Genomic DNA, 26019 nt, shown 5'->3' on the forward strand with positions numbered 1-26019 from the left:
AATTGCACTACTTTCCTCTTACTCTATAAAAATATTATTTCACCATAACAATTAAACATTAAAATAAATATTATTATAATTTCATATTACATGAAATTTTTGTTGATATACATTTCATTTCTTACCATATATAAAATTACATTGATATAGATTTATCTATAGTTAAATTTCCCCATTTCCATATGAATGTACAACTCTAAACGAGGAATGCATCTGCCCTTAATCTAATACTCCATGTTGATGTTGGTCCTTGTGAATAGGAGAGTGGGCCTTATATTATTTATACATTATTACACCATCATCTTCCACTTTTTGGGAAGTAATTAAAACATTATATTTAATGTCCCTAGATAAGTGAATACATTATTACACCATCATCTTCCACTTTTTGGGAAGTAATTAAAACATTATATTTAATGTCCCTAGATAAGTGAATTTTAAATTTTTATGGTGCAGGTATACCTAATGTTAATTATTTTGTAATATATTCATGATGCATGCTTGTTGAGATGAAAAAAACAAAAATGGATGGAAAAATGTTTTTATAGTTAAATGCCAAAAAACACATTAGGTTTAATAAAAATGTATTCAATACACTACATTGTGTTTAATAAAATTTTATTTCATGAAAACTCCCGTAAAAAAGGATTTTGATATTGTTCAATTGCCACACTGAGTGCACGAGGGTGACATGTTTTTGTTAAAATCAAGGATCATGATAGTTGTAAACCACATTAGTGTATTTTAGTAATTTCTAAACCACATTTGTGGATTTGAATAGTTGTAAATCGCATTAGTATATTTTAGTATTTCTAAACAACATAGGTGTATTTTAAGATTTTTAAGATAGCCAACCATGCTAAGCTCGAGAAGTGGCTTCCTATAATCCAATATGGGAAACTTCTCTTTCACCCACTATAGCTATTCTTTCACCCACTATAGCTATTGGTCATATTAATATTTTTTAATATGCATGATTTGTTTTTGTTCTTTTTTCTTTTTTTTCTTTTTTTCCGAAGATGGTAAAACCTATCAACTCAAGTGTCAAACCAACAGTGAGGACAGCCATCTCTGGCTGCTATCCGCGAATGCTGGGTTTGACTCATCATTGTTAAATAGGAAAACCACGCCACCTGGCATAACCCTGCTGGTGGTCCGTAATCGGGAGCAGGCTCTCACTCCTGCCAGATGCCTCTGGGTCTTGGGCCGTTAACCTGTTTCCTTACGTCCGAGGAAGACGAGCTCTTAGCCAAGCAGAAGCAGTTTTACGGCATACTCCAGGCCGAGTTTTTGTTCTTTTTAATGGCCATTTGTTTATCTCATTTGCCTTCAAATTTTATTAACATAATCTAAAATATTAAAAAACTATTTCATATAATCTAAAATATTAAAAAACTATTTCATACATATATATATACACGCTAGAGTGCGATCTCATTTGCAATTTCTCCGACAAAAATCTATGGAATAAACAAAAGAAACTTGAGGATTTTTTTTTAAAGAATTCTAGGATGTGTTATTTTGGAATTATTCAACGTAGTTTAGTTTTAAAATGTATTGAAAATTAATTTGAGTTTCAGTGGTTATTAAGCAAGATAAAATAGAATGGGAGGATGTGTTGTTTGTTTTTTTTTTTTTTTCCTAAAAAGACATGTTAATATTATTTTGTGAATTTTTTAATATAATTTGTTTTTAAAAATAAGTTAAATAATTTGGTTAGAGGCGCTTTACAGAGAAGATGTTGTAGTAAAGTGTTAAAGATGTTGTAGTAAAGTGTTAATTCGATTCTAAATTCTTTTTACATATATACAAATAAAAATTTAACAAATCAAATCAAATAGTTAATTTGATTAATCAAATTTATCTATTAAGACTATTTAAAAAAATTACAGGGGAAAATAATGGAGAAAAAATAAAAATATTACTATTATTTAAAAATAATAATGTAAACTTTAAAATAAATATAAATGTCCTTATTAAATAATATATTTTAATATAAATGTCTTTATTAAATAATATATTTCAATATCTCCCATTCATATATATATATATATATATTCAATTTTTTCATATAGTCTCATGGGTTAGTTCAATTGGTCGAGCCCCCACCGTAAAGTTACCTTTACTATTGAGAGGTCACCATTCTCTCAATACACTTAGAGTCAGGCTCCCTTGTTGAGTCGACTAGAAGTGATCCCTTTAGGTAGATCTGCATGGTACAAATATTTAGTAAACGATGAACAACATAGATAAGAAAATAAATAAATTTTCATATATATATCAACATGATATATCTAAAAGAAAAAAATAATTAAAAATAGAAAATTTCTATCACTTAATACTTCTTAGTAGGAAAGAGGTGTAAGTCATTCAATTTTTAATATGTAACATTTAAAATATTTTAATAACGAATAAAATTTCAGTGTGAGTCATAGATAAAATATTTCAATATATATATTAAGTAAAATATTTTGAAATATATATAGAGAGAGAAATATGAAATTCAATGTATGTATAGAAGGTTAACGAAAATAGATATTTTAATGTGTAAAATGTGAATTATAAATATATATATATATATATATATATATATATATATATATATATATATATATATATATATATATATATATATATATATATATATATCTATATATATATATATATATAACTTGAAAATAAAAAGACTTTTATGGTTAAAACACTTTATTAGTGGATTGCTCAAACTGAAGGAGATGTGTAATTTCTTCTATGCTCAACATAGAGTTTATGCGAGGTACCCCTCCACACACACCATATATCCATCTGAATCTTGTATTTGTATGTGTCAAGAAGGAACAAATCTCTCACGTTGTAAATCCTTTTTCAAGTTTTCACTCCAAAAGAATTTGCATTCCAAGACAAACGATATATTGGGAAAATCATAATTTAGTTTTCAATCAGTGGTAGGAAAATTATCATAGATAGTTCAACTTGTTATCCACAAATATAGGTTCACTCATCACAATTATGCAAGAAAAGAACATTCCATGGTTTATAAAAGGTAGGCTTTCAGTCTTGCCAAAAGCCTTTCGGTTTTGGGTTGATGACATATTTCTTTATCTCTAATAAATATCCACTCCTAACTCTTAGCCAAGTAAAAGTAATTTTATATATAAATGATTTGGGTATGTAAAAATAATTTGTATTTTTATGGATTCCATTTGATTTGAAATTGTGACATATGATATCCATGTAAACAACATGACTTGGGTATATATATATATATACACACACACACTAAGCTTAAGTTAAGACAAGGTTCAATATTAGATGGAAGAACAATTTTCTCACTTATAAATGTTATGATTATGATTATGAAATGTTCAAAGTTACAAAATTTGAACAAATAACTTAATAAAAACTAAACCTATAAATCAACTAATCTAAATTTCATATATTTATATATAAAAAATAATACAAATATTTAATTTTTATTAAAAATAAATCTTAAAATTAATTCTCTAAAATCATTAGATATATTAAAAAATGTCATTACCTATAGAAAAAATCTAGGTTACTTCTCAAAACGCATTACTTACATTATATACCTTATGAAATCTCCCTTGGAAATTCTTCTTAATCAGCCTATTAATTTAAGTATATTCTTGAAAAAATTCTTTCGAAGTTAAAAAACTCTCAAACTTATTAAAATTTTTAATACTAAGCATAACACACTTTTAAATACATTGATATGGGGTTTAACCGTAAGTTTCACCAATGAGATGAGGGCTTAAATCTCATTGAGTATATATATGACCTGTTGTGTCTTGGCTAGAAGAGTAGGCGACCCCATAGCGGAGGTCTCGGCTCTTGTTGAGGCATAAGTTTCCTGCTATTGTACGGCTGGCAGGCGGTTGCATGTAGCCTAGGTTTATAGTGGCAGCCAGTTAGATTTGATCCTCCATGTAATCTAGGTTTATAGTGGCAGCCAATTAGATTTGATCCTCCATCTATCTGTTCAAGGTAACTCTCACCAGTTACCGATTATCCTAAATTAAAAAAAAAATATATATATATTTTAAGCAATTCTTGGCACAGAGATTCTCGAATGATGTAAATATTCAAATTTCGACGATCAACCCTGGAACAACAATGAGCAGTGTTTGCGTGACTTTGCCCTCATATGAAGTGTGTGAGATTGCATCATTGAATATTATAGAATGTAGGATAATATTACATTCAACGCTTTAATTATAAAAGTTTTAGAATGAGGCTATATTATATGGAGATGAATTAGCGTAAGTGTGATTTAGCGTTTACTAAGTTCGAACTTTGTGACGATAGTATTTTGAAAAAATTAAACTTTTTTAAAAAGTGTCAAACTCAATCCAAATTCTCACAATTCTAATAATAACATCCGAGTGTGAATTAAAAAATTCTGATTAAATAAATAAATAAATTACCTGAACCCAATGTCTTCCATAAATTGACCCGGGCCTAAAGAATACAAAACATTAAATATTTTTCGTTTTGCCGGCCAAGTAATGTGCGCCGAAAATATAAATTTTATAAGTGGTGCAGTTGTAATGACACGTGGCAATCGATTCTTGAAGCGTGCTGTCATTTTGTTGGTTTGCGATCCTCTTAGTGGACAATGACAGTCAAAGTCGTGCTCGTATACCACCCACTCGTGGGGAATATCGCTGAGCTGGACTGCACTCAGGTGCTTCTTAAAAAAATGCACTTCCGCCTATATAACTACCCAATTACTCATTTTGTGTACTCATTGCATCTTCCTCTGCAATTTAGGCGTTCAGGGAGCGCATTGCATTGGTCGTTTCACTGTCCTCCTAACAGCAACAGCAATCTGCTCTGCTGTTTGTTTTTATTTCGGTGAGAGGATTGGTGATTGTTTTTATTCTAGTGGGGGATTGTTGAGAAATTGGGAACACTGAGTACTCATTGTCAAGTTAGATAGGAAAAAGGTTGAATGCAGAAATCAGATAACAAGACTGTCTATTCTATAGACTATCTTTAACCTGTAAAAATCTCTTCTTCTTTCTATCGACATTACGTTCATTGTGCCTCTGTTATTTTAGAGCTGGCGAACCCAAGGGCGAGAGCGGTGGAGGAGAAGAACAAACGAGTGGTAAGGCGGCTGTACGAGGCACTAGGAACGGGAGATGCAGAGACTGTGCAGGGGATTTTGGCCCCCGACTTGGACTGGCGATTCCACGGCCCACCCTCTTGCCAGTACTTGATGCCTCTGCTCACTGGCGTTTCCACACACACTGATTTCTCCTTCTCCCCTTACTCCATTACTGCGCTCGGCCACAACCTGGTGGTGGCCGAAGGTCGCGAGGACGAATCCGTGTACTGGGTTCACGTCTGGACTCTAGCGAATGCGGGCTGCGGAGTCACTGAACTCAGAGAATACTTCAACACCTCCGTCGTCGTGACGGAGTTCAACCCGCCCTCCTCTTCATCGTCATCTTCCACGTTGGCAGGGCAAACGCAGAGGCAGCGGTGTTCCGTTCCGCTGTGGCAGAGCCACCTCATCAAATCCAACGCTAATTCCATGCCTGGCCTCGTCCTCGCTGTCTGATAATAAATACATAACTTGGCAGCCTTCCCTGTTCATGTATGCGTTGTAGTTGTGAAGTAATCAGTTTATTTGCATTTGTGTGTGTTGTAAGAGATGCTTTTCTATAAAATAACGATAACCATGGGAAGCTTGGCGTTCATGTGGGCAGAGCCCACAAATATGAAGGACGCCTTCTTGCTCGTGCTTGACATATGTGAAGACTTTTTGTAACAAATAAATATAGTTATAATTATGGTGTGATATAAAAGCTTCCACGATGGCTAAGGTTTTCTGGTTGGTGAGATGCATTATAAAGTTTTGGTACCTTTCCATTAATTGTTTAAAGCTTTAAGTGAGATCCGGTCATCTTCCCATATTCATCTTGCAACTTGTAATATATTTATCATTTCCATACCAATTTACAATATTTTGATCGATCTTATTCATCATTTTTCATTACATTAAAAATTATTATTGTAGTTGGAATTGCGACCAAGGCTCTGATTTGATTATTTTTATGTCGTTCTTTTATGGAAACTCAAAGACCAGGGATTTTGGATATCCCCTCCGAATCTTAGCGGTTGGATATCTTATATTAATTTCCTCAATCAGTTTTTTATTCAGATTACTTTCCAGGGAGTCAAATTTTGTAGTTGATTCACTGTTTAACCAGGGTCTTACAGAAGATACAGGTTATATGCATTTTGTACATCTAGAAGATAACACAATCAGGGATGAAGGCTCAACCCTACTCCCTTAGCTGTTGAATTTACTCTTCTTCTTTTTTTTTTGAGATTTTGTCGAATCATTTGACACTATTTTTTTATAAAATTATACACATGGATAGTATAGGTCAGTCTTTCCCTTTATATCTTTTTCTCACCATAAAATCTCTTTTAGAATCCTTTTATATCCTTTTTTTTTGACCATAAAGTCTCTTTTAGAAAGACTGAAACTATATCATTAGTTTTAATTATCCTTTTTTTCACCATAAAGTCTCTTTTAGAAAGACTGAAACTATATCATTAGTTTTAATTGTGGAATCTATAGGGAAGAGATCTTGTATGAAAATATTGTATAAACCATATAAACCAGTCTTTGTTATCTGAAAAAAATATACACCTTACGTTAAATGAAAATCAACACCACAAAATTCAGAATAATAATATGGTTATTTTATCATCACCGAACATTTGTTTACTCTACATTTAGATGATTGAGAACCATTTACTTAATGTACACAAAATTTTAAATGCACGAGATATCTGACTCTTGTCACATGTGCTGGCTTGCCCATTGTAATGCAAGTTGTGACGAACGATACTTTGATGGGCCTCAAGACTGAATTCACGGGAGTTAATTACAAGCTCAAGTCCATAGAAGTGAGTAGCAGGTTCTCTAAAAGGATTCACGTACTTGCAGACTGTATGCGGCACTTCTCTATTAAACCTAGTTTATTAGATTACAAAGGTATATCTAGATGTTTTTATTTTGCATAAACATTAATAGAAAAGATAGATTATTCTGCGTACAGAAAGGAATTATGCCGAATGGCTAACTGATTTTGTAAGAACTTTGATTACAACGTATGATGAAGTTAAAACATTAAGAGTTAGACTAATATATGACATGTCATATTAACGCAAAAAAAAATTTAGTTCTCAGAATTCTGTGATCAGACTAAAATATGACATTTTATATTAACACACTAAAAACATTTTAGTTAGAATTATGTGATGAGAGTTGTGGTGAGATGCTTTTTCCATATGTATCTCATATCATTTTTAAATGGATGATCAGCTAATATACTATCATTAACTGATAAATGATGATCAGTTAATGACTGCTTGAGCGGCTCTTCGAGGTGTCTTGACCCTTCGACCAAGAGGAAGGCAGTGGTGCCTGCAGACATCAAAGTATTCGTGGGGAATCTGCCCTGGAGTGCCGACAGTGCCTAGTTGGCAGAGTTTTTCAAGGACGCAGGCGATGTCACAATGGTTTAGGTAATATATGAGATTGTATATTCTTGTTCTTATCATTTGTCCCACTCGGGAACTTGCAAGTCAAGCTACTGCCAAGGTCAATGTTTTGTTGAAATTCCATGCAAATATTGGTGTACAAGTAGTTACTGGGGGAACCCGCTTACCAAAAGAACATAAATGACTACAAACAAATCCTTGCCAAATATTAGTGGTCACTCCTGGAAGGTTTTGGGACCATATTGAGAATACCCCAGGTTTCTCAAAGCGTTTGATGGGCAGGAAGGTGCTTGTAATTGATGAAGCTGACCATTTGCTAGATATGGGGTTCCTTAAGGATCTTGATAAGATAACTGTTGTTGTGCCTAAAGAGAAGCGATTCCGAAAGCTTTTCGTGGGCCATAACCCACAGGCTTCAAGACAGTTTTATTGGGGAAATGGGATTTTGGTTCACCCCAGAATCTTGTCCCCATCAAGTGGTATCAGAGCGGGAAAAGATTTCCTACAGAAAGAAGTTTTTACATGCAAAGAAAGAAGAGGCACAGTTTTGCTGAAGATTTGTAAGCTTGTAACTTTTTAATTTATTTTGTGAAGGTGAGAAGATTGTAGCAACCCTGGAGCAGGAGTGCTCAATTGGTTCCATAGGAGAGAACCAGAGAGATGTCAAAAGACTAAGCTCGGGAGAGAAGCTTGGTAAGGTATATGGTAGCAGGGAGGACTTGTTATTGCAGAGGTTTGATTGCAGCTCATAGAAGACAATGAAGGCAGTTCCACTGAAGAAGTGAAACAATGGGTAGAATTGCTAAGGAAATGCATATGACCAGGAGGTCATAATTTTTGTACCTTGGGAGTCTGAAGCAGGGGCATTCAAACACCATAGTGGAAAAACAAATTAGAGAAAGAAGACACATGGGCAACCACATGGACAACCAGGCCAACCATGAACCGAATTCAGTTAATGAACTAATTTAAGTTAAAACTAAATGTATGTATAATAAGATATTAAGAATTCATTAGGGAATGAAGAAGACAGAGAAAAACTTGTGCGTGTGAGAGAGGGTAAAATGTAGTCGCTGAAGAATTCTTGATTAAGGCTGAGATGCCTTAAATTGTAACCGAGTTTGTAAATAATGAAAAATGCCTCTTTGTGAATTTATGTCTGAGTGTGAATTGTTTATAGGTTCAGGTTTATGATTTAAATCTGTGTTACGAGTTCGCTGCCTAGTAGCCCGGGCTTGAGCCCCTATTCCATTTCATTTCATAGGCGGGTTTAGAGTTGATGGTTGCAAGAGATAACATTGATTTCCTGAGTCTCCCTCGTCCCTCTCCATGGTGGCCGCACCATCGTGTGTATTCAGTTCGTCGTCCGTTATCAGCAATGACCGCTTGAGCGCCTCTTCGAGGTGTCTCGACCCTGCGACCAAGAGGAAGGCAGTGGCGCCTGCAGACATCAAAGTATTCGTGGGGAATCTGCCCTGGAGTGTCGACAGTGCCGAGTTGGCAGAGTTTTTCAAGGACGCGGGCGATGTCACAATGGTTGAGGTAATATATGAGACTGTATATTCTTGTTCTTGTCATTTGTCCCACTCGGGAACTTGCAAGTCAAGCTGCTGTCGAGGTCAATGTTTTGTTGAAATTCCATGCAAATATTGGTGTACAAGTAGTTACTGGGGGCACCGGCTTACCAAAAGAATAGAAACGACTACAAACAAATCCTTGCCAGATATTAGTGGTCACTCCTGGAAGGTTTCAGGACCATATTGAGAATACCCCATGTTTCTCAAGGCGTTTGATGGGCAAGAAGGTGCTTGTAATTGATGAAGCTGACCATTTGCTAGATATCGGGTTCCTTAAGGATCTTGATAAGATGACTGTTGTTGTGCCTAAAGAGAAGCGATTCTGAAAGGCTTCGCGGGCCATAACCCACAAGCTTCAAGACAATTTTATTGGGGAAATGGGATTTTAGTTCACCCCAAAATCTCGTCCCCATCACATCTATGGTGGTTGTGGGATGGAACCCTCAACACACCTCATAAAGAGCTATGGTTAAAAGAGTTGTGAAGAGTTCTATGTAGCCATGTTAAGTATATGTGTTAGAAATGTAGCAAGAAAGGCTAAATTTGACTTGTGCCTTAGTCAAATTTAGTAATTCAAATTTTCCACGTCAACAAGATGACTTGGATTGTAGTTAAATTGTGTGACATGGCTTTGTTTACTAATTTACTCAATAAATTTGAGTTATAGGCTAGAAGTAGAGCCATGCATTTAGTGATTGCTAAAATTTAGCAATTTAGTTCAGTTATTTTAAATTTGACTCAATTAACTGAGCTCAAGAAACTAGTTGAGTCAGTTGAAGGTCAATTGAGTAGTAGAATTGGTGTTAACTCAATTATTTCTCAGTTAAGCTAGTCAATAAGCTAAAAATAGCCCAGACATGCATGAGATTTGAAATTACTAGCCAGAGTGGAGGAAAAGGCACATTGTAATTATCAATTGTATACTAGTTGAGTGTATAGGCTTGGCAGTTAATCATGTGAAACATTCCTTAGGAATTGCACAAGAAATTAGGAGAAAATTCCTATCTTTTAGTAGTTAATTTCCTCTAGGATTGCGCAAAAAAATAGGAGCAAGTTAGGCCTTGAATTGGCTAAGTGTTGGTCAAAGCAAGACAACTAGCAGGAGAATAGGTTTACAGTACAGAGTGTGCTTTAAGATCAAAGCAAGACATTGTAATAGTTTCTCATTCTCATTTGATTAATGAAAAGTAGCAGAGGCGTTTTTGCTAATTAGGTTCCCTTGTAAATCATTGTGTTTTTGTGGTGTTTTAAAGGTTGTATATCATTGCATGTGTTTCTAAATTGTGATTTCCATTCCACATAATAGTAGAGGAAAATCTTTCATTTTTAGTTCGACTACATGAGTAGTAGAAAAAATCTATTAATTTATACATGGCATCATAGCAAAAATCACACTAGAAAGCTATTTATTGAGCCTATCCTTCAGATATTTTGATTTCCAGATTATGTGAAGTAGTTTTCTTTCGTGTGGGAAAATGTCTTTCAACGAATTGCGAATGGAGTATGCCCCTGAGGGAACCTCAAATTTCATATATTGGAAGGAAAAGATGGAAGTAGTGCTTGATGATAATGGTGTGTTGGAGTACACCAGAATTGACATTCCAAAGCGAGCAATATCATATGCACAACAGTTAGCCCAATGGAAGAAGGATACCCCAAAAGCTAGGAGGATCATCCTCGAGAGTGTAAGAGACCACATAGTCTTGAATTTACATGGTAAGGAGACTCCCTTTGTTATATGGAAGACCCTCACTAAGTTATTGGAAAATAGCAGTGATGCCAGAAAATTGGCATTGAGGGACAAGCTCAGAAACATCTGATTACAAAAAGGAGAAACCATTCCTCATTACCTTTCAGGTTCACTTAGGATAAACCATTCCACATTAAATGTCTTTATTAAATAATATATTTCAATTATATATACATCCAATTTTTCATATAGTTTCAAGGGTTAGTTCAATTGGTCGAGCCCACATCGTTAAAGTACTTTTTCTATTGAGAGGTCACGGGTTCCATTCTCTTGACAGGCTCCATCATTGAGTCAACTGGAAGTGATCCATCCCTTTGAACCACATAGATAAGAAAATAAATAAATGTTCAACTTATCATATATATATATATATATATATATATTTTTTATATCAACTTGATATAATTTTATTAGTGTATTGCTCAAACTAAAGGAGATGTGTAATTTCTTCTATGCTCAACATAGAGTTTATGCAGGGTACCCCTCCACACACACAAAATGTATATCCATCTTAATCTTGTATTTGTAAGTATCAAGAAGGAACATATCTCTCATGTTGCAACTCCTTTTTCAAGTTTTCACTCCAAAAGAATTTGCATCACAAGACAATCGATATATTGGGAAAATCATAATTTTGTTGTCAATCAGTGGTAGGAAAATTTTCATAGTTAGTTCTTCTTGTTATCCACAAATGTAGGCTGACTCATCACAATTATTCAAGGAAAAGAACATTCCAATGGTTATAAAAGGTAGGCTTTCACTCTTGCCAAACACATTTGGGTTTCAGGTTGATGACATATTTATTTATCTCTATTGAAGATCAACTTCTAACTCTTAGTCGAGCAAAATCAATTTTATATATAAAAGGTTTGGACATGTACAAATAATTTGTATTTTTTATGGATTCAATTTGATTTGAAATTGTGACATATGATCTCCATGTAAACAACATGGCTTGGGTATATATATATAGCACATGACTACTATATGCTCACTGGACTGTGCGATGATATGCTTCATTTCATGTTGTTTTCAAATGGATCTTGATGTATTGGTTTTACCCTACTATAATAAAATTAACATTTTTTTTCTTTCTGAAATAATATATATATATATATATATATATATATATATATATATATAAGCTAAGCTTAGGTTAGGTTAAGGCAAGGTTCAATATTGGATGGAAGAACAATTTCCCCATTTGTAAATATTATTATTATAATTGTGAGAGGTTCAACATTACAAAATTTAAATAAATAACCTAATAAAATCTAAACCTCATACAAAACAACTAATCTACATCTCATATATATAAATATAAACTTTTTATTAAAAATAATTTAAAATCATTACCTATATAAAAAAAATTCATTACCTATATAAAAAAATTCTGAAGGTTACTTCTCTAAACGCATTACCTACATGAGATACCTTATGAAATCTCCCTTAGAAATTCTTCATAATCAGCTTATTAATTTAAGTATATTCTTAAAACAACTCTTTTAAATTAAAAAAACTCTGAAACTTATAAAATACTTTAATACTGAGAATCCCGAGAATAACACACGCACATGTTGTCATAGAGATTCTCAAATAATGTAAATAATTAAATTTCCACAAACAGCCTTAGGACAACAATGAGCAACGTTTGCGTGACTTTGCTCTCATCTAAGGCGTGTGAGATTGCATCATTGCATGCAGGATAATGTTACATTCAACGCTCTCATTTTAAAGGTTTTGGAATGAGGCTATATTATATGTACATGAATTAGTGTAAGTGTGATTTAGCGTTTATTAAGTTCAAACTTTGTGATGATAGAAGCTATTTTGAAAAAACTAAACTATTCTAAAAAGTGCAAGTGTGATTTAGCGTTTATTAAGTTCAAATTTTGTAATGATAGAATCTATTTTGAGAAAATAAAACTATTATAAAAAGGGTCAAGCTCAATCCAAATTCTCACCATTCAAATAATAACATGCCCGTGTAAATAAAAAAAATCTTATTAAATAAATAAATTCCTTCCATCAATTGACCCGGACCTAGAGAATACAAAACATTATAAATTTTTTCGTTTTACCATGTCATGGCCAAGTAATGTGCGCCGAAAATGTAATTTTTATTAGTTGTGCAGTCGTAATGACGTGGCAATCGATTCTTGAAGCGCGCTGTCATTTTGTTGGTTTGCGATCCTCTTAGTGAGCAATGAGAGTGAAAGTCGTGCTCGGATACCACCCACTCGTGTGGGAATATCGCTGAGCTGGACTGCACTCAGGTGCTTCATTAAAGAAATGCACTTCCGCCTAGATAAGTACCCAATTACTCATTGTGTACTGATTGCATCTTTAGGCCTTCGGGGAGCGCATTGCATTGGTCGTTTCATTGTCGTCCAACAGCAACAGCAATCTGCTCTGCTGTTTGCTTTTCTTTCAGCGAGGGGACTGTTACATTGTTTTTATTTCAGTTAGGGATTGGTGTGAAATTGGGAGCATTCATAGTGGTGTTATATAGAATAAAATTGAATGCAGAAATTAAATAGTTAAGCAATTTATTTTATATTAATTTCTTTTTTTTCTTATCTTTGTCTGCTGTGGCAGAGCCAGCGGTGTTCCGTTCTGCTGTGGCAGAGCCACCTCATCAAATCCAACGCTAATTCCATGCGTGGCCTCGTCCTCGCTGTCTGATGATAAATACATATAACTTGGCAGCCTTCCCTGTATGTATGCGTTGTAATTGTGAAGTAATCAGTTTATTTACATATTTGTATGTTGTGAGAGAGAATTTCCTGTAAAATAACGATAACCATGGGAAGCTTGACGTTCACGTGGGCAGAGACCACAAATATGGAGGACGCTTTCCTGCTCTTGCTTGACATATGTGAAGACATTTTGTAACAAATAAATATAGTTATAGTTATGGTATGATATAAAAGCTTCCACGATAGCTAAGGTTTTCTGGTTGGTGAGATGCATTATAAAGTTTTGGGTACCTTTTCATTGGTGAGATGCATTATAAAGTTTTGGGTACCTTTTCATTAATTGTTTAAAGCTTTTAGTGAGATCCGGTCATCTTCCCATATTCATCGTGCAACTTGTAATATATGTATCATTTCCACACCAATCTACAATAATTTCATCGATCTTATTCATTTATCATTTTTAGTTGCATTAAAAAATTATTATTGTGGTTGGAATTGTGACCCAGTCTCTGGTTTGATTATTTTTATGTTATTCTTTCTGTCAGTGGTTGAAAGAACACAAGTTCAGGAAATTCAGAGTATTATAGTTTAATGAGTAAATTCAGAGTATTATAGTTTAATGAGTAATGTTGTTTGTTTTTAATGTTAATTTTGATTACAAATTATAAATTTGAGTTGTATGCAAATTTAGGTTTAGTTTCAATTGATTTATACATCTAAATAAAAAATTATAATCTCACTTAAAATTTTACATTTTATTTTTAATTAAAAAGACAGAACCACCTACACCATTTTAAAACCAACTTCTAATTGATTTTTGCTCTACCCAAAAATGTACCTTGTTTTAAGTGAAAATGAACACCACAAAAATCAGAATAATAATATCATTTTTTTTAATCATCGCTGAGCATTTACATGATTGAGAACCATTTACTTAATATACGCAAAATTTTAAATGCACGAGATATTTGCCTCCTGTCACATGTGCTCGCTTGCGCATTGCAATGCAAGTTGTGACGAACGATGCTTTGATGGGCTTCAAGGCTAAATTCTTGGGAGTTAATTACAAGCTCAAGTCCATAGAAGTGAGTAGCCGGGTTTTCTAAATGGATTCACGTACTTGCACACTATATGACGCACTATACACTAATCCATTGTTGAAGAGTCGATTGCTTGGAGATCTATATTAAATCTAGTTTTCTAGACTACAAAGGTACTATTGAGATAGGTAATATTTAAATGTTTTCATTTTGTATAAACATTAATAGTAAAGTGTTGTAACGGTTACAACCACTCTCCAAAATTTTATCTATCCTTCATTTTGGAGCCTCTTTTCTAAATCACAGCAGCTTGTCTTGCACTGATCCATGTACTTGTGCTTTGATTGAGCCTCATCCTTTGCATCTTGCATTGTGTTTGCTTACTTGGTTTACTGTCTAACCCACAACTCAATCTCTTGACTTCATCCAGTTTCGAGCTTACCTTAGAGAACTGTGCAATCCTTGAGGACAACCACCCTCACTCTCGGGAATTGCATAGTCCAAGCTGACAGTGAACCTTGAGATCAAGAATTGTGGTGCTATATAGCAGCGAGCCTTGAGATGGGAAATTGTGCAAAGCATGAGAGGCAACCCAGAGCTACTCAACCCAGAAATTGTGCAGATGCCTTTCTACTAAGAAGTTGCCCAATGCATAAACCAAAGAGTTGTCTGGTTCCTCCCATAATTGCACAATATCTACGGGAAATGCATGACAACTTTTCTCGAAAAAGAAAAAATCCAAAAGCTAAAGCACATCCCTAAAAAATAGGGATATATTTTTAGTAGCCTGAAGGAGACACTTGAGTTATTTTGGAAACTGCGACCAAGTGTCACTTTTTCTTTGATTTTGGGCTTTCATGTCATAAACTCTAAATTGACCAAACACATTCGATCTTGGAGCTTTGGCATTCTCGAGGAGATCAAGGAACCTTTGGTGCAATCATCGTCGCTTTTCTAGGTAAGTCTTGCTTTTCTAGTCTTTTGCCAGTTTTTCTGTTGTTTTTGCTTGTTTAGCTTGTGAGAATGTTGTTTCACTTGTTTTGTTGAATGAATGTTGGCGTTTTAACTTGTTTTAGCTTGTAGAAGTTTTTATACAATATTTACTATTACGGAAAAAAGTATATCGCTTAGGTTGGTGGCTAACCTAGAACAATAGAGAGACAAGGATCAAAATGTTTTTCCTTAAATTTTATAGATGACAGAGTGAAGCCTACTTGGAATCCTTCGCACACTTCGCTCCTTTAGCTTGGAAGCTCCAATTCCAGCTCTGATTGCCAAAATTAGAACCTACACAGTTAAATAACACAAACCAAGAAACTACGAGATCTGTGTAGTATCATTTAAGTATTTCATTCAATAGATCAACATGGTATTGAAATAAGTGAAATAACAACATCACATATAGGAAAACAATGAATTATTTGCATTAATATAAATGGAAGGAGATTAAAACCATAAGTAGCAATTCATCTTGTAGAAGAGCTCCTCCAAGTTGTTTATTTGTCATTTCCTTCTCACAATATGCACTTCCAATCAGCCTAAATGCATGAGATAATAACCACTCACTGCAACAACATAAGGGCAGAATCACTCTCCAAAAGCCAACCCCCAACCACATAGAAGGCTGGGAATATATAGAGATGTAAGGTAAATTGAGAGTTCTTATCCAATTACCAATCTAGGGTAATAGATCCACCTTTGATGGAGGGATAGGATCAAAGGATAAGTTGTGAAAGCTCCAAAGTAGGGAAGGATATGATCCAATTTTTTTATCCAAGATAAGTAGTTGAAACAACTTCTAGAAACTTCTAGAAATGGAAGATTCCAGAATCTCGATCATTCTCCCAGATTTCTACAACCAACACAGGTGCAAAGGGGAGCAACCTGTTGGTGACAACCGTAGGCAATAATGGAGCAACCTCCTGGAGAACTCGCCCTAGTAGGCTTGCAAGGAGTGTTGGTCCTCAAACTGGCTCAAATGAAGCAATTTAGGGTTGAAATTATGGGGGATGAAGGGAACATGCTTAGGGCTTTGTGCAATATGGTGACAAGATGGAATAGGATGTTGATTGATCCTATTAGGAGGCTCACTGATTGGATGTGACAAAATGGCCTATAAAAGAATGCCCCTAAAGTGAAAAGTCAAAGATGATGACTGATGACTAAAGTGCTTTACCTTGTGACAAGTCGGGATCAAGGACAATTGGCGAGCTTCATTTATTACAATACATTTATAACATGACATCTTTGTTTTCTGAGGGAGGCATACCCATACTCAGCTCATAAGCTAACATAAAATGTATCATAATCAAAAGATGTGTCCACAAATGAAACTGGTGGACCCATGACTGGATGATTGTCTATATGATCACGACTATCATACATTGTGATCTTTGTATAACTCCTGAAATCGTAGCCCGAGCTAACCATGTGAATCAATGAGATGGAGTTAAACATGGTAGACACCATCTGATTACCGACCAATGATGTAAGTCGTTAACAGATGTGAGATAAACCACCGATGATGTTAATGGATCTCAAGGTACTATAATACAATCTATATGATGTGAATGAATGAGTTGATGTTGAACACCAAAAAAATTCTTTCAGTCGAAGCTCAATGATGTAAACTTGTCACTGAGAGTGAGGAAACTTGCCATTGATGTATGCAAACACCAAGGTACCATAGGTGCGTTTCTAAGTCAACTTCCTGGATGATGTGCTGATGTCGACAGGAAGTGACCCATCGTAACAAGACCTTGTTGTATCCCCCATCAACGACACGAAATGGGTACCATGATTGAGATAGAATGATCAGAATGATGTTGATATGGAATTGGATTAGGAAAGGAAGACATGAAATCAAGGCTTAATAGTATTGTAGCAGAGATCAACTGAATGAATTCTCTTGAACACACCGACTACATTGAATGGATTTGGTAGCATTTATCCAAAACCGAAACGGAGGCTTTGAAAATGGTATGATAACTAAAAGACAAACAAATCACCCAACCCAACAGCCACATAGATGAAGTGGAAGAGTGTCATATTCAAGAGAGACTCATTGACATTAGAAAAATGGAATCCCTAGTTTTCCCATTTTCCCCAACCATACTAATTAGTACCTCTTTTTTAACAAGATTGAGAAGGATAACATATGCTTGATCTGTAAGTTCATCCTTCAGATGAATCCCTATGAGTATATTTAACGAACCCTGAGAAGGAGTGGTTCGACCTTTTCATGTTTGAAAAGTCCATCATTGTTTGATGTTTTAACAAGTGCAACAAAGGTAAAACTCGACATCTTTTTCATGTTTAGAGAGTTTGAAAAAGAGGTGAAAAAGAAAACTGATCCAAATGTCCCTTTTTGTAGGTAGTCCCTTAGGTACGAAAAGGTAGAAAACAATACCCAAGAGAACCTCTTAGCCATGTTCGACTAAGGTATTACTTTTTTGTAGCTAGTTTATCTTTGTCCGAAAAAGGGTTAAACTTATACTGATTAGACGCCTTTTCATTTTCTTTTACGAGTTTGAAAAGACAAGTGCTCAACAATCTTTTCATATTTGAGAGTCTAAAAAGAGATGAAAGAGGACTCTAAGGGGGTTCCTTTTTCATAGGTTTATAGAGTCCAAAAAAGAGATAAAAGTATACTTTGTGGTCAAAGTAACCTGTTCAAACATAATGAAAACATGCTAACAGTTGTTGACTTGCTAAAAACACCAGAATAAGGATTAAACATACTTATTTCATAGTAAAACTGAAGCATATCTAGGTCAAAATACTAAATATAAATAAAATAATGAGAAAATGACCATAATATTCAAAAAGACTTCTCATTTTTACCATTACACATTTTAACTTCAACAGTGAGTATTTTAAGCCCCTTTTCCGTCGATCTTCTGCAGTTAATTGTGACCAATCCAGGGAACCATTTCGAGTTCCTTCACTTCCAGTTAGGAACTAAAACCTTTCTCTATCTTTTCACGGTCCATTTTTGTGTTCTCATGCAAAAATTTTAAGCTTTTGAGGCCGCTAGGGCTCATAAAAATTACCTGGGCCCAACGCACCCCCTATGTCAAAAAATATGTTGCACCTAGGTAGAGAAACACTGCAGGGAGAGGTGCAACACTCTGATAAACAATCTTGGGGTGCATTGGGTGCATTTCTCTAAATTTTCTTTCAGTTTTGCCTCAAATTTTCTTAAGTTTTTTTCATGGGAAAGAACCTAATGGATTCCTTTTTGATGTTTCAGGTATCCATTAGCACAAAATGGAATTCATCTGGAGAGAAAGAGAACATGATGAATAAGTCTTGAATGCGGAAAATGACCTTGCTACCATTGAGGCACTAAAAAATTGTGGGTTATTGAAATTCTTCTTGCTTCCTAGTAAGAGGCAACAAATGGAGTTGTTGAAATACCTTTTCCATTCATGGGATATTTAGGCACAAACGTTCAGGTTTGGGGAGAATCTACTCGAGATACAGGTAGAGGATATTTAATTTTTGACATGATTGTCAAAGCGAGGTGCCCCGATCTCTCTTCTAGGTGGAAGAAGTGGCAGTGAGATGGTGAAAGACTATATCGATAATTATTGTAAATCGCAAACCCTTACTACTAGGGATGAAAATATCAGCATAAAGGATGTGACCCAATTACCTTTGAGAATGATCTTGTTCATTATTGCAAGATTTGCAGGCAGCTCAACACTACATGTAGCAAGCCAATCATACATGCAGTATGGGATAGAGTGTCTAGAGCTGATAATTCAAAACTGGAGCGAGGGTGTCTTGGTCAATTTGAAGGAACAACTTACTAAAGAAAAGACAGGAAGTTGAAGAACTTCAACTATGGTGTGATCTTAGTCTCTTTTTCTCTAGAGAGGGTGCCATTACTACAACCTCAGTAGATTGTACTTGAGCCCATCGATCCGAGGACCCCACGAATGAGGAGGTGGATAGACCACATGAGCTAACATGCAAGCCTGTCAACGATCAAATTTTCACCAACCTTCTTTGGGTGGCTGCGTAAAAAGTTCATCATTATTGATGATTATCCTTACACATGGATGGATTTTCGCGATGATATAAAGCTTGAGTTGCTTGAGGGTGAGCAATGGGATGCTTCAGGTAAGATACTTTGACCATTATGTTTTTAACAGTTTTATGATTTTCTTTTGTGTTTTTTGATGTTCCTGAGGCTAAAATATTTGATGTTTTCATGCAAATATGGGACCTATTTAATCATTAGGTACTACATATCTTCGTTGCATAGAGAGACAAGCATAGGAGGAGGAAATGGGATCAATACAGGTCGTTGCAGTAGGACAAGATGCACTACAGGATCCTGAGGTAGTTGAGATTCTATCAGAGGTGGAGCACCACTTGGAGGAAATAACACATGTATTGATGAGATTGTGGTCGATCAGTGTCCATTACGACTTCAACAAAACATAATCGGAGTGCCTAGTTGTATTGGTCGATTACTACGTAAGATAACTCATGCAGTGTCATTTTATCATGAGCATCATTGATTCGTCTACTTAGAGATGTTTTGCATGTAGTTCTTATATGGGCGATGTAGCCATGTGTGTCTCGGGGCACACATTTTGGAAAACCAATTTTATAATCTCTCTCTCTCTCTCTCTCTGTCTCTCTCTGTCTCTCTCTCTCTGTCTCTCTCTCTCTCTCTCTCTCTCTATATATATATATATATATATTCAACATTTCCTAGTTCCTATTCTTCTTTCAATATGATGTGATGTGAATTGAAAGTTATTTACATTTGTTGCAAATGTCGATCTAAAAAAAAATTAGCTAGGGCATCTGCGAATGTGTTAAGATTTCTAGAAATATGTTCATATCATATGAAATTGAAATGTCTTTCTAGAAGACGCACTTTCAAAACCATGCGAAGGATGGCAAAATTTTTGACTAAATAGATATTAGCGAGTTGTATTACTATGAGTTGTGAGTTAAGCCTAATGACTATATGGAGGATTCCATGTTAAATAGCATCAGATAGTATCTCAACCAATGCGTTATACTCAACGATGTTGTTATTAGAGCAACCAATCAAAATCCCTTGCATACTCATTAGTTCTCCATTTGGAACAAAGATAGAGCATGTTGCGGAGGATAGGTTCTGTTATCTCAAAATCAACCCTTGAAAGGTCACTGCTGATCAGGTAGACCTTGAGTAACTATTTCAAACCTACTTTTGGCTGAGGCCTAGCCTCCTCAACCTGAGAGGGCTCTCTCACAAGACTAAAGATTTTGATAATGAATAAGATGGATAACTCTATGAAACAAATGAAGAAGTGTAAATGGTTGAAACACAATTAGAAAATATTTATTGGGCTTATGGAGTCAAACATGTTTCAGTATGACAATAATGTTAGCCTTACATGGAAGCCAGGGCATCTAGAATTCAACACATGGAGAACACATCAAAAAAATATAGGACAACACAGTTTATAAATGTATGAAGGAAGTTAGAGCACAATCAGTGATTTCTAGGTAAACATACATTCATACCACTGTAGATAATGAGAAGAGAACAATACAAGACATTTTGAACATTGAATTCCTTCTGATTCCTGAGAATTAAAGCCAAATACTGTATTACTAAAAACCGAGTCTTACACAAAGCACAATAACCAAGTTTCTCTGAAATTTTCCAACCCCTTGTACATTAGATTTTCTCCTATATATAGAGCTCCTTACATAACTGAGATTCCTCCTCCAACATGAGTGAACTCGAATTATTCCTACTATGACACCTATTAACACTTAAAACTAACTATTAAATGTAACTAACTACTAACTGGCAGTTCTAGAGACCTAAAACAATTAGGAGTATAACTCCTCATCATGTTGGTAGTAGCATTTATTACAATCCAAACTCGTTCTCTGACAAATAGCCTTCTTCAGTTTAGCTTTGGTGGAGGTTTGAAATTCCTTGCTGGCCCTTGATGCCTCATCTCTTTACTGCTCCTGGAAACTAGGAAACTGCTCCTATTTTTCTGCTTTTGGTCTCCACAAGGATCTTCGAAATCAATTATCCCTATTGTTCTTCTTAATTAGAAAAAAATGTATTGTACTATCTTGTTTTCCATGTACTGTAGACCTTGCCCATATATACGTGAGAAGACAAAACCTCTTTAATGTTTCCTAAAGCATCATGAACAATACTAGCTATTAATAATGATCATTTTTATAACACATAGCTTAGAGTTCATATATGTCTTTCCTTTGTTTGTTTTGCCCTTGTTGGATGCTTACACTTTGTAAATGATCCTCTTCAGAAACTCCCTTTCAAAAATATTTCCCTTTTGTCTCTCAAAATTGGTCAACCGAATCATAATATGCAGCTACAACAGTTTCCTAGTGCGCTACGAAACCGCTGTGCATTAGGCATCACTTACAGCAGTTTCGTAGCGTGCTACGAAACTGCTGTGTAATTTCAAAAACACAGTTTAAGGCCAAAATTTGACTGTCTTGAGCTTTCTTTTTCTTGAAATGTCTTTTTCATCTGTCCTGAAGCTGTTCAAAACTGAATGCATAGACACCATTCTTCAAGGTAAACTTCAAAAAGGTAATTTATCAAAATTTAGGACTTAGCCTTACTTGCTATGTGATTTCTCTTAGCTAAGGATGTCCTTCACGTTGGCTTAGTTGTATCTTCAGATCCTCGATTTTCCTCTTCATAATTCTGATTCTAGCTCTCAGTTTTGTATTAACTTTCCTGATGTATCTCGCTTCCTTTATTGCAGGGACTGACCAGGTGTAGTATTGAGCATGACAGTTGACCACTTCGGGTATTGAAATTGTTTTGTCTTCCCACAGAGCCTCCATTTTATTAAAATAAGCTTCCTTGATTGCATGTTTCCTTGAGGTTTTCCTCAGTTTGGTAATTTCAAGATTTGCTAACTTCAACTTCTTTTTCAACTCTTCAAAACTATATTCCTCTTGAGAGATAACTACCTTACCTCTATCGTTTTTATGCAGTTGTGATGATGTTTCTGATGAAGTCATCGGTCCTTCATGAGATTTTTTTACCTCCCCTGTTTCACTTGCTTCTGGCAGCGTCTCTTGTATCTCTTTTGAATGTCTTGTCACAGGTCTTCTTGGCTTAAAAACAAATTCAGAAACCTGATCCTCAAATTTGAGCTTTTTAGAGGTTTTGGCCTTTCTGGTTTTGCCTTTACCTGTTTCTATCAAGTCTGCTTGAACTAGAGGAGACTTCTCAATGTCAATATCTTGAAGCAAATCATTCAGACTTCCTTTTGAAGCTAGGCTTGCCTCAGTAACCACTGTCTTTCCTTTTTCTTTACCTAATTGGCTCCTGGTTACTCTTCTTTGGACTGTTTCACCTGTAGATTGCTCTTGTACCCCCTTTTTTATCTGATCTTTCCCTTTTTGTGACTTTTGAGGTGTGTCTTGGATTACTAGTGATCTTGGGGGCTCCTTTACCTATTTCCTAGCCTTCAATTTCATGAATCTCTTTGATCGTGTTTCTGCACGATGACTAACTACTGGTGGAGAACTCTTCATAGCCTGAGGACTGAGACCAGTTTCATTCTTGAAGCCAGACATAAACACGAACATGGACCATTCCCTATCTATTTTCTGGAGCTCATGCAAAATAATCAATTTGACTAAGCCGTGATGAAACAATGAGGTCTCACAGGCTTCCTTCTTCAACTGAACCTTGTCACACATTTTGCCTAGGCTACGAAACAAATAGAAAGGCAAATCAAGAGATATCTTTCCAGTGAAATGAAGCAGAAGCTCGAAGTGATAAGAATACACCTTATGATACCTCCCCTTACAGGTGAAGTATCTCTATATGTAGGTAAGTAAATGAGCATATGAATCTTTGACAAAACTCCTAGGCACTGACTTGTTTAAGTCTGAATCAATGAACTCCGGCTTCAGAAATTCCTTGCAGGGGGTCATATCAAACATGAAATTTGTAAACCATCTCTCCTGTCCCCTTGGAATCTCAGTGACTGTAGATATAACCTCTGGAGATATTGGCAATTCAAGCACCCCAACGTTCGAATTCAATCCTATGAAATTTAAAGCAAATTCCCTGGTGACTTGCATATGGCCTCCTTTAAGTTTTTCACAAAATCTCCAACAACCAACTTGTTTGAAGGCTTGTTCAACTTCATTGTTCTTTAGGATGATATCTAAACCTTCAGGTTCATTCCTTAGACACCTGCTTGACCTATGATCTCTTCTTTCTGTAGACCCCTCCATGAAATTCCAACAAAGTGAAGATTTGAAAAAACTCGCACTGCCTCATTCTTGATCACTGCCTCGCTTGAAAACCTACCTCACTTGATCTTCAAGGAATTCTAATTGAACACCTGCCAAATTTCTCCTCATGCATGAACCCAAACATAATCATGGCTGTGAATACTTGGCTTCTTTTTGAAACTTGCAACCTGAGAGTACCAAGACACTTAACGACCCTAATGATGAGAATAAGCGGTTGAATGTGATAGGCAAAGTGTATGGGCTGACAAATGATGATGTAAAAATAACGGATTTTGATAGATTTGACAGTTGGATGAGATTTGCTACGGATCTGCACGAATCCCCGATTTCGTAGCGCAGCCAGTGCAAATTCTGGGTTTTGCACTACGAAAACACCTAGACTGGGTTTTGCGCTACGAAAACTCCTAGACAATTTCGTAGCGCATAAGAACCTTGAAACAAGTTTGACATATGGAATCCATGTGTGAGATGAGACCAATGATAGGCAAGAACAGAGTATTGACCCTATTTGACCATACCAACAAGACTCTATTCAAAATATTAGACTCTAAAACAACCATGGAAAGACCAGACCAAGACTAACACCAATCTTTTGAAATCAAACTGATGCTCAGAAATTTGAAATTTTTCTTAAGTGATAAAAGGTTCCAAGTACTATAGCTAGCACCATTGGCATAACCAATATACGGTTTGAGAGAGGTTGACATCTAAAATCCAAAAGTAAAAAGAATCAATAGAAACCTTGGGAAACTCTGAAAAACACACTGCAAACACACTCAACACACCTATAGACCCTATGTACATATTTTAATACACATGGGATCAAGCATAGTATTTTTTAAGGTACAACCCATTTCTAGGCTGTGCGAGTGGAACTCCATTGAGGTTTACTAACTCATAATCCCCTTTTGCAAGGGCATGTTTGACAATGTATGGACCCAACCACATACGCTAGAACTTTCCTTGACCTAACTTGTCAGCCTCCTGGTCATATAAGAGAACCAGATCTCCTTCCGAGAAGACTCTAGGCTTGACACTTTTGTCATATTTTCACTTTGATGCGTCTTTTATGGACTTCATTGGCCAATGCGGCATCACATCGAGTTTCATCCAAACAAGTTAGATGTAAAAGACGCTCCTCCTCTATGGAATTAGCAGGAAGAAGTTCGATAGCTAGTTTCAACGATGGAATTTTACATTCAATGGGGAGGATCTCTTCCAGAAAAACACCAACTGAAAGGGTGTGAATCTGGTAATAGTCCTAACTGAGGTTTGGTATGCCCATAAGGAAGCAAAGAGAATCATGTGCCAGTCCAATTTGTGGACCCCTATTATGTGTTGAAACATAGTCTTAAGAACTTTGTTAATCTCCTCAATTTGTTCGTTAGCTTGAGGATAATAGGGAGTAGAATTTTCATGTGAAAGTCCCAATTTGGTAACTAATTCGATCATCATATGATTCCAAAAATGCTACCTGTGATTTGTTACTATTGCTTGCAGAACACCAAACCTAGAAATCATGTGGTTGAAGAAAAAGCATGCAGCCATTTCGTCGATGTTGTTGAATGTAGGAATCACTTTGGCCCATTGGTAAGCTAGTCAACATCAACAATAATATAGGAATTCCCCCTGTCCGAATGAGGGTTACATGTCATAAAGTGGATACCCATGTTGCAAAGGGACCAATGATGACAACAGGATGTAACAGAGCAGGTAGAGCATGGATTTTACGATCATAGATTTGGCACGCATGACATTTCTGGACTGCGAGGATACAATTGCCGAAAATGGTGGGCCAAAAGTAACCAGAGCATAAGATATTTTGTGCGGTAGTGTAACCAGATAAATGTCCATCACATTCCCCCAAGTGGGATTCACTGAGGACTTTATCGGCCTCCTCAAGAATGAGGCGCCTCTGTAAGATCGTATTGATACCACGATGGTAAAGAGTGTCACCGATTATCACATAATTTCGGGATTGGTACCAGATACATCACTACTCTAAGTGAGAGGTATTAGGTAGGAAAGTCTGGGTATGGAGATAGATCAGAAAATATCTGTACCATGGTTCAGATGACAAGATCAGAAATAATGACTCGTCTGGGATGGAATCTTCAGATGTA

The 26019-nt window shown here is 35.6% G+C and overlaps 1 protein-coding gene across 1 annotated transcript; it reads left to right on the top strand.

Moving 5' to 3' along the window:
* Window positions 1–4790: 4790 nt before the first annotated feature.
* On the top strand, window positions 4791–5787 carry LOC149160846 (senescence associated gene 20-like). Its single transcript, XM_089435414.1, has one exon. It carries the CDS (start codon window positions 5243–5245, stop codon window positions 5585–5587), a length of 345 nt encoding a protein of 114 aa, XP_089291540.1. The 5' UTR covers window positions 4791–5242; the 3' UTR covers window positions 5588–5787.
* The last annotated feature ends 20232 nt before the right edge of the window (window positions 5788–26019 follow it).

This window comes from Pinus tabuliformis, chromosome 5_2, assembly GCF_031772625.1.
Source record: "Pinus tabuliformis cultivar Carrire ecotype Pingquan chromosome 5_2, CPIR1, whole genome shotgun sequence".
In the NCBI taxonomy this organism is placed as follows: Eukaryota; Viridiplantae; Streptophyta; class Pinopsida; order Pinales; family Pinaceae; genus Pinus; species Pinus tabuliformis.

What these genes read in the sequence shown, in the direction of transcription:
- LOC149160846 (XM_089435414.1), top strand. Translation starts at nt 5,243, where the DNA reads ATGCCTCTGCTCACTGGCGTTTCCACACACACTGATTTCTCCTTCTCC.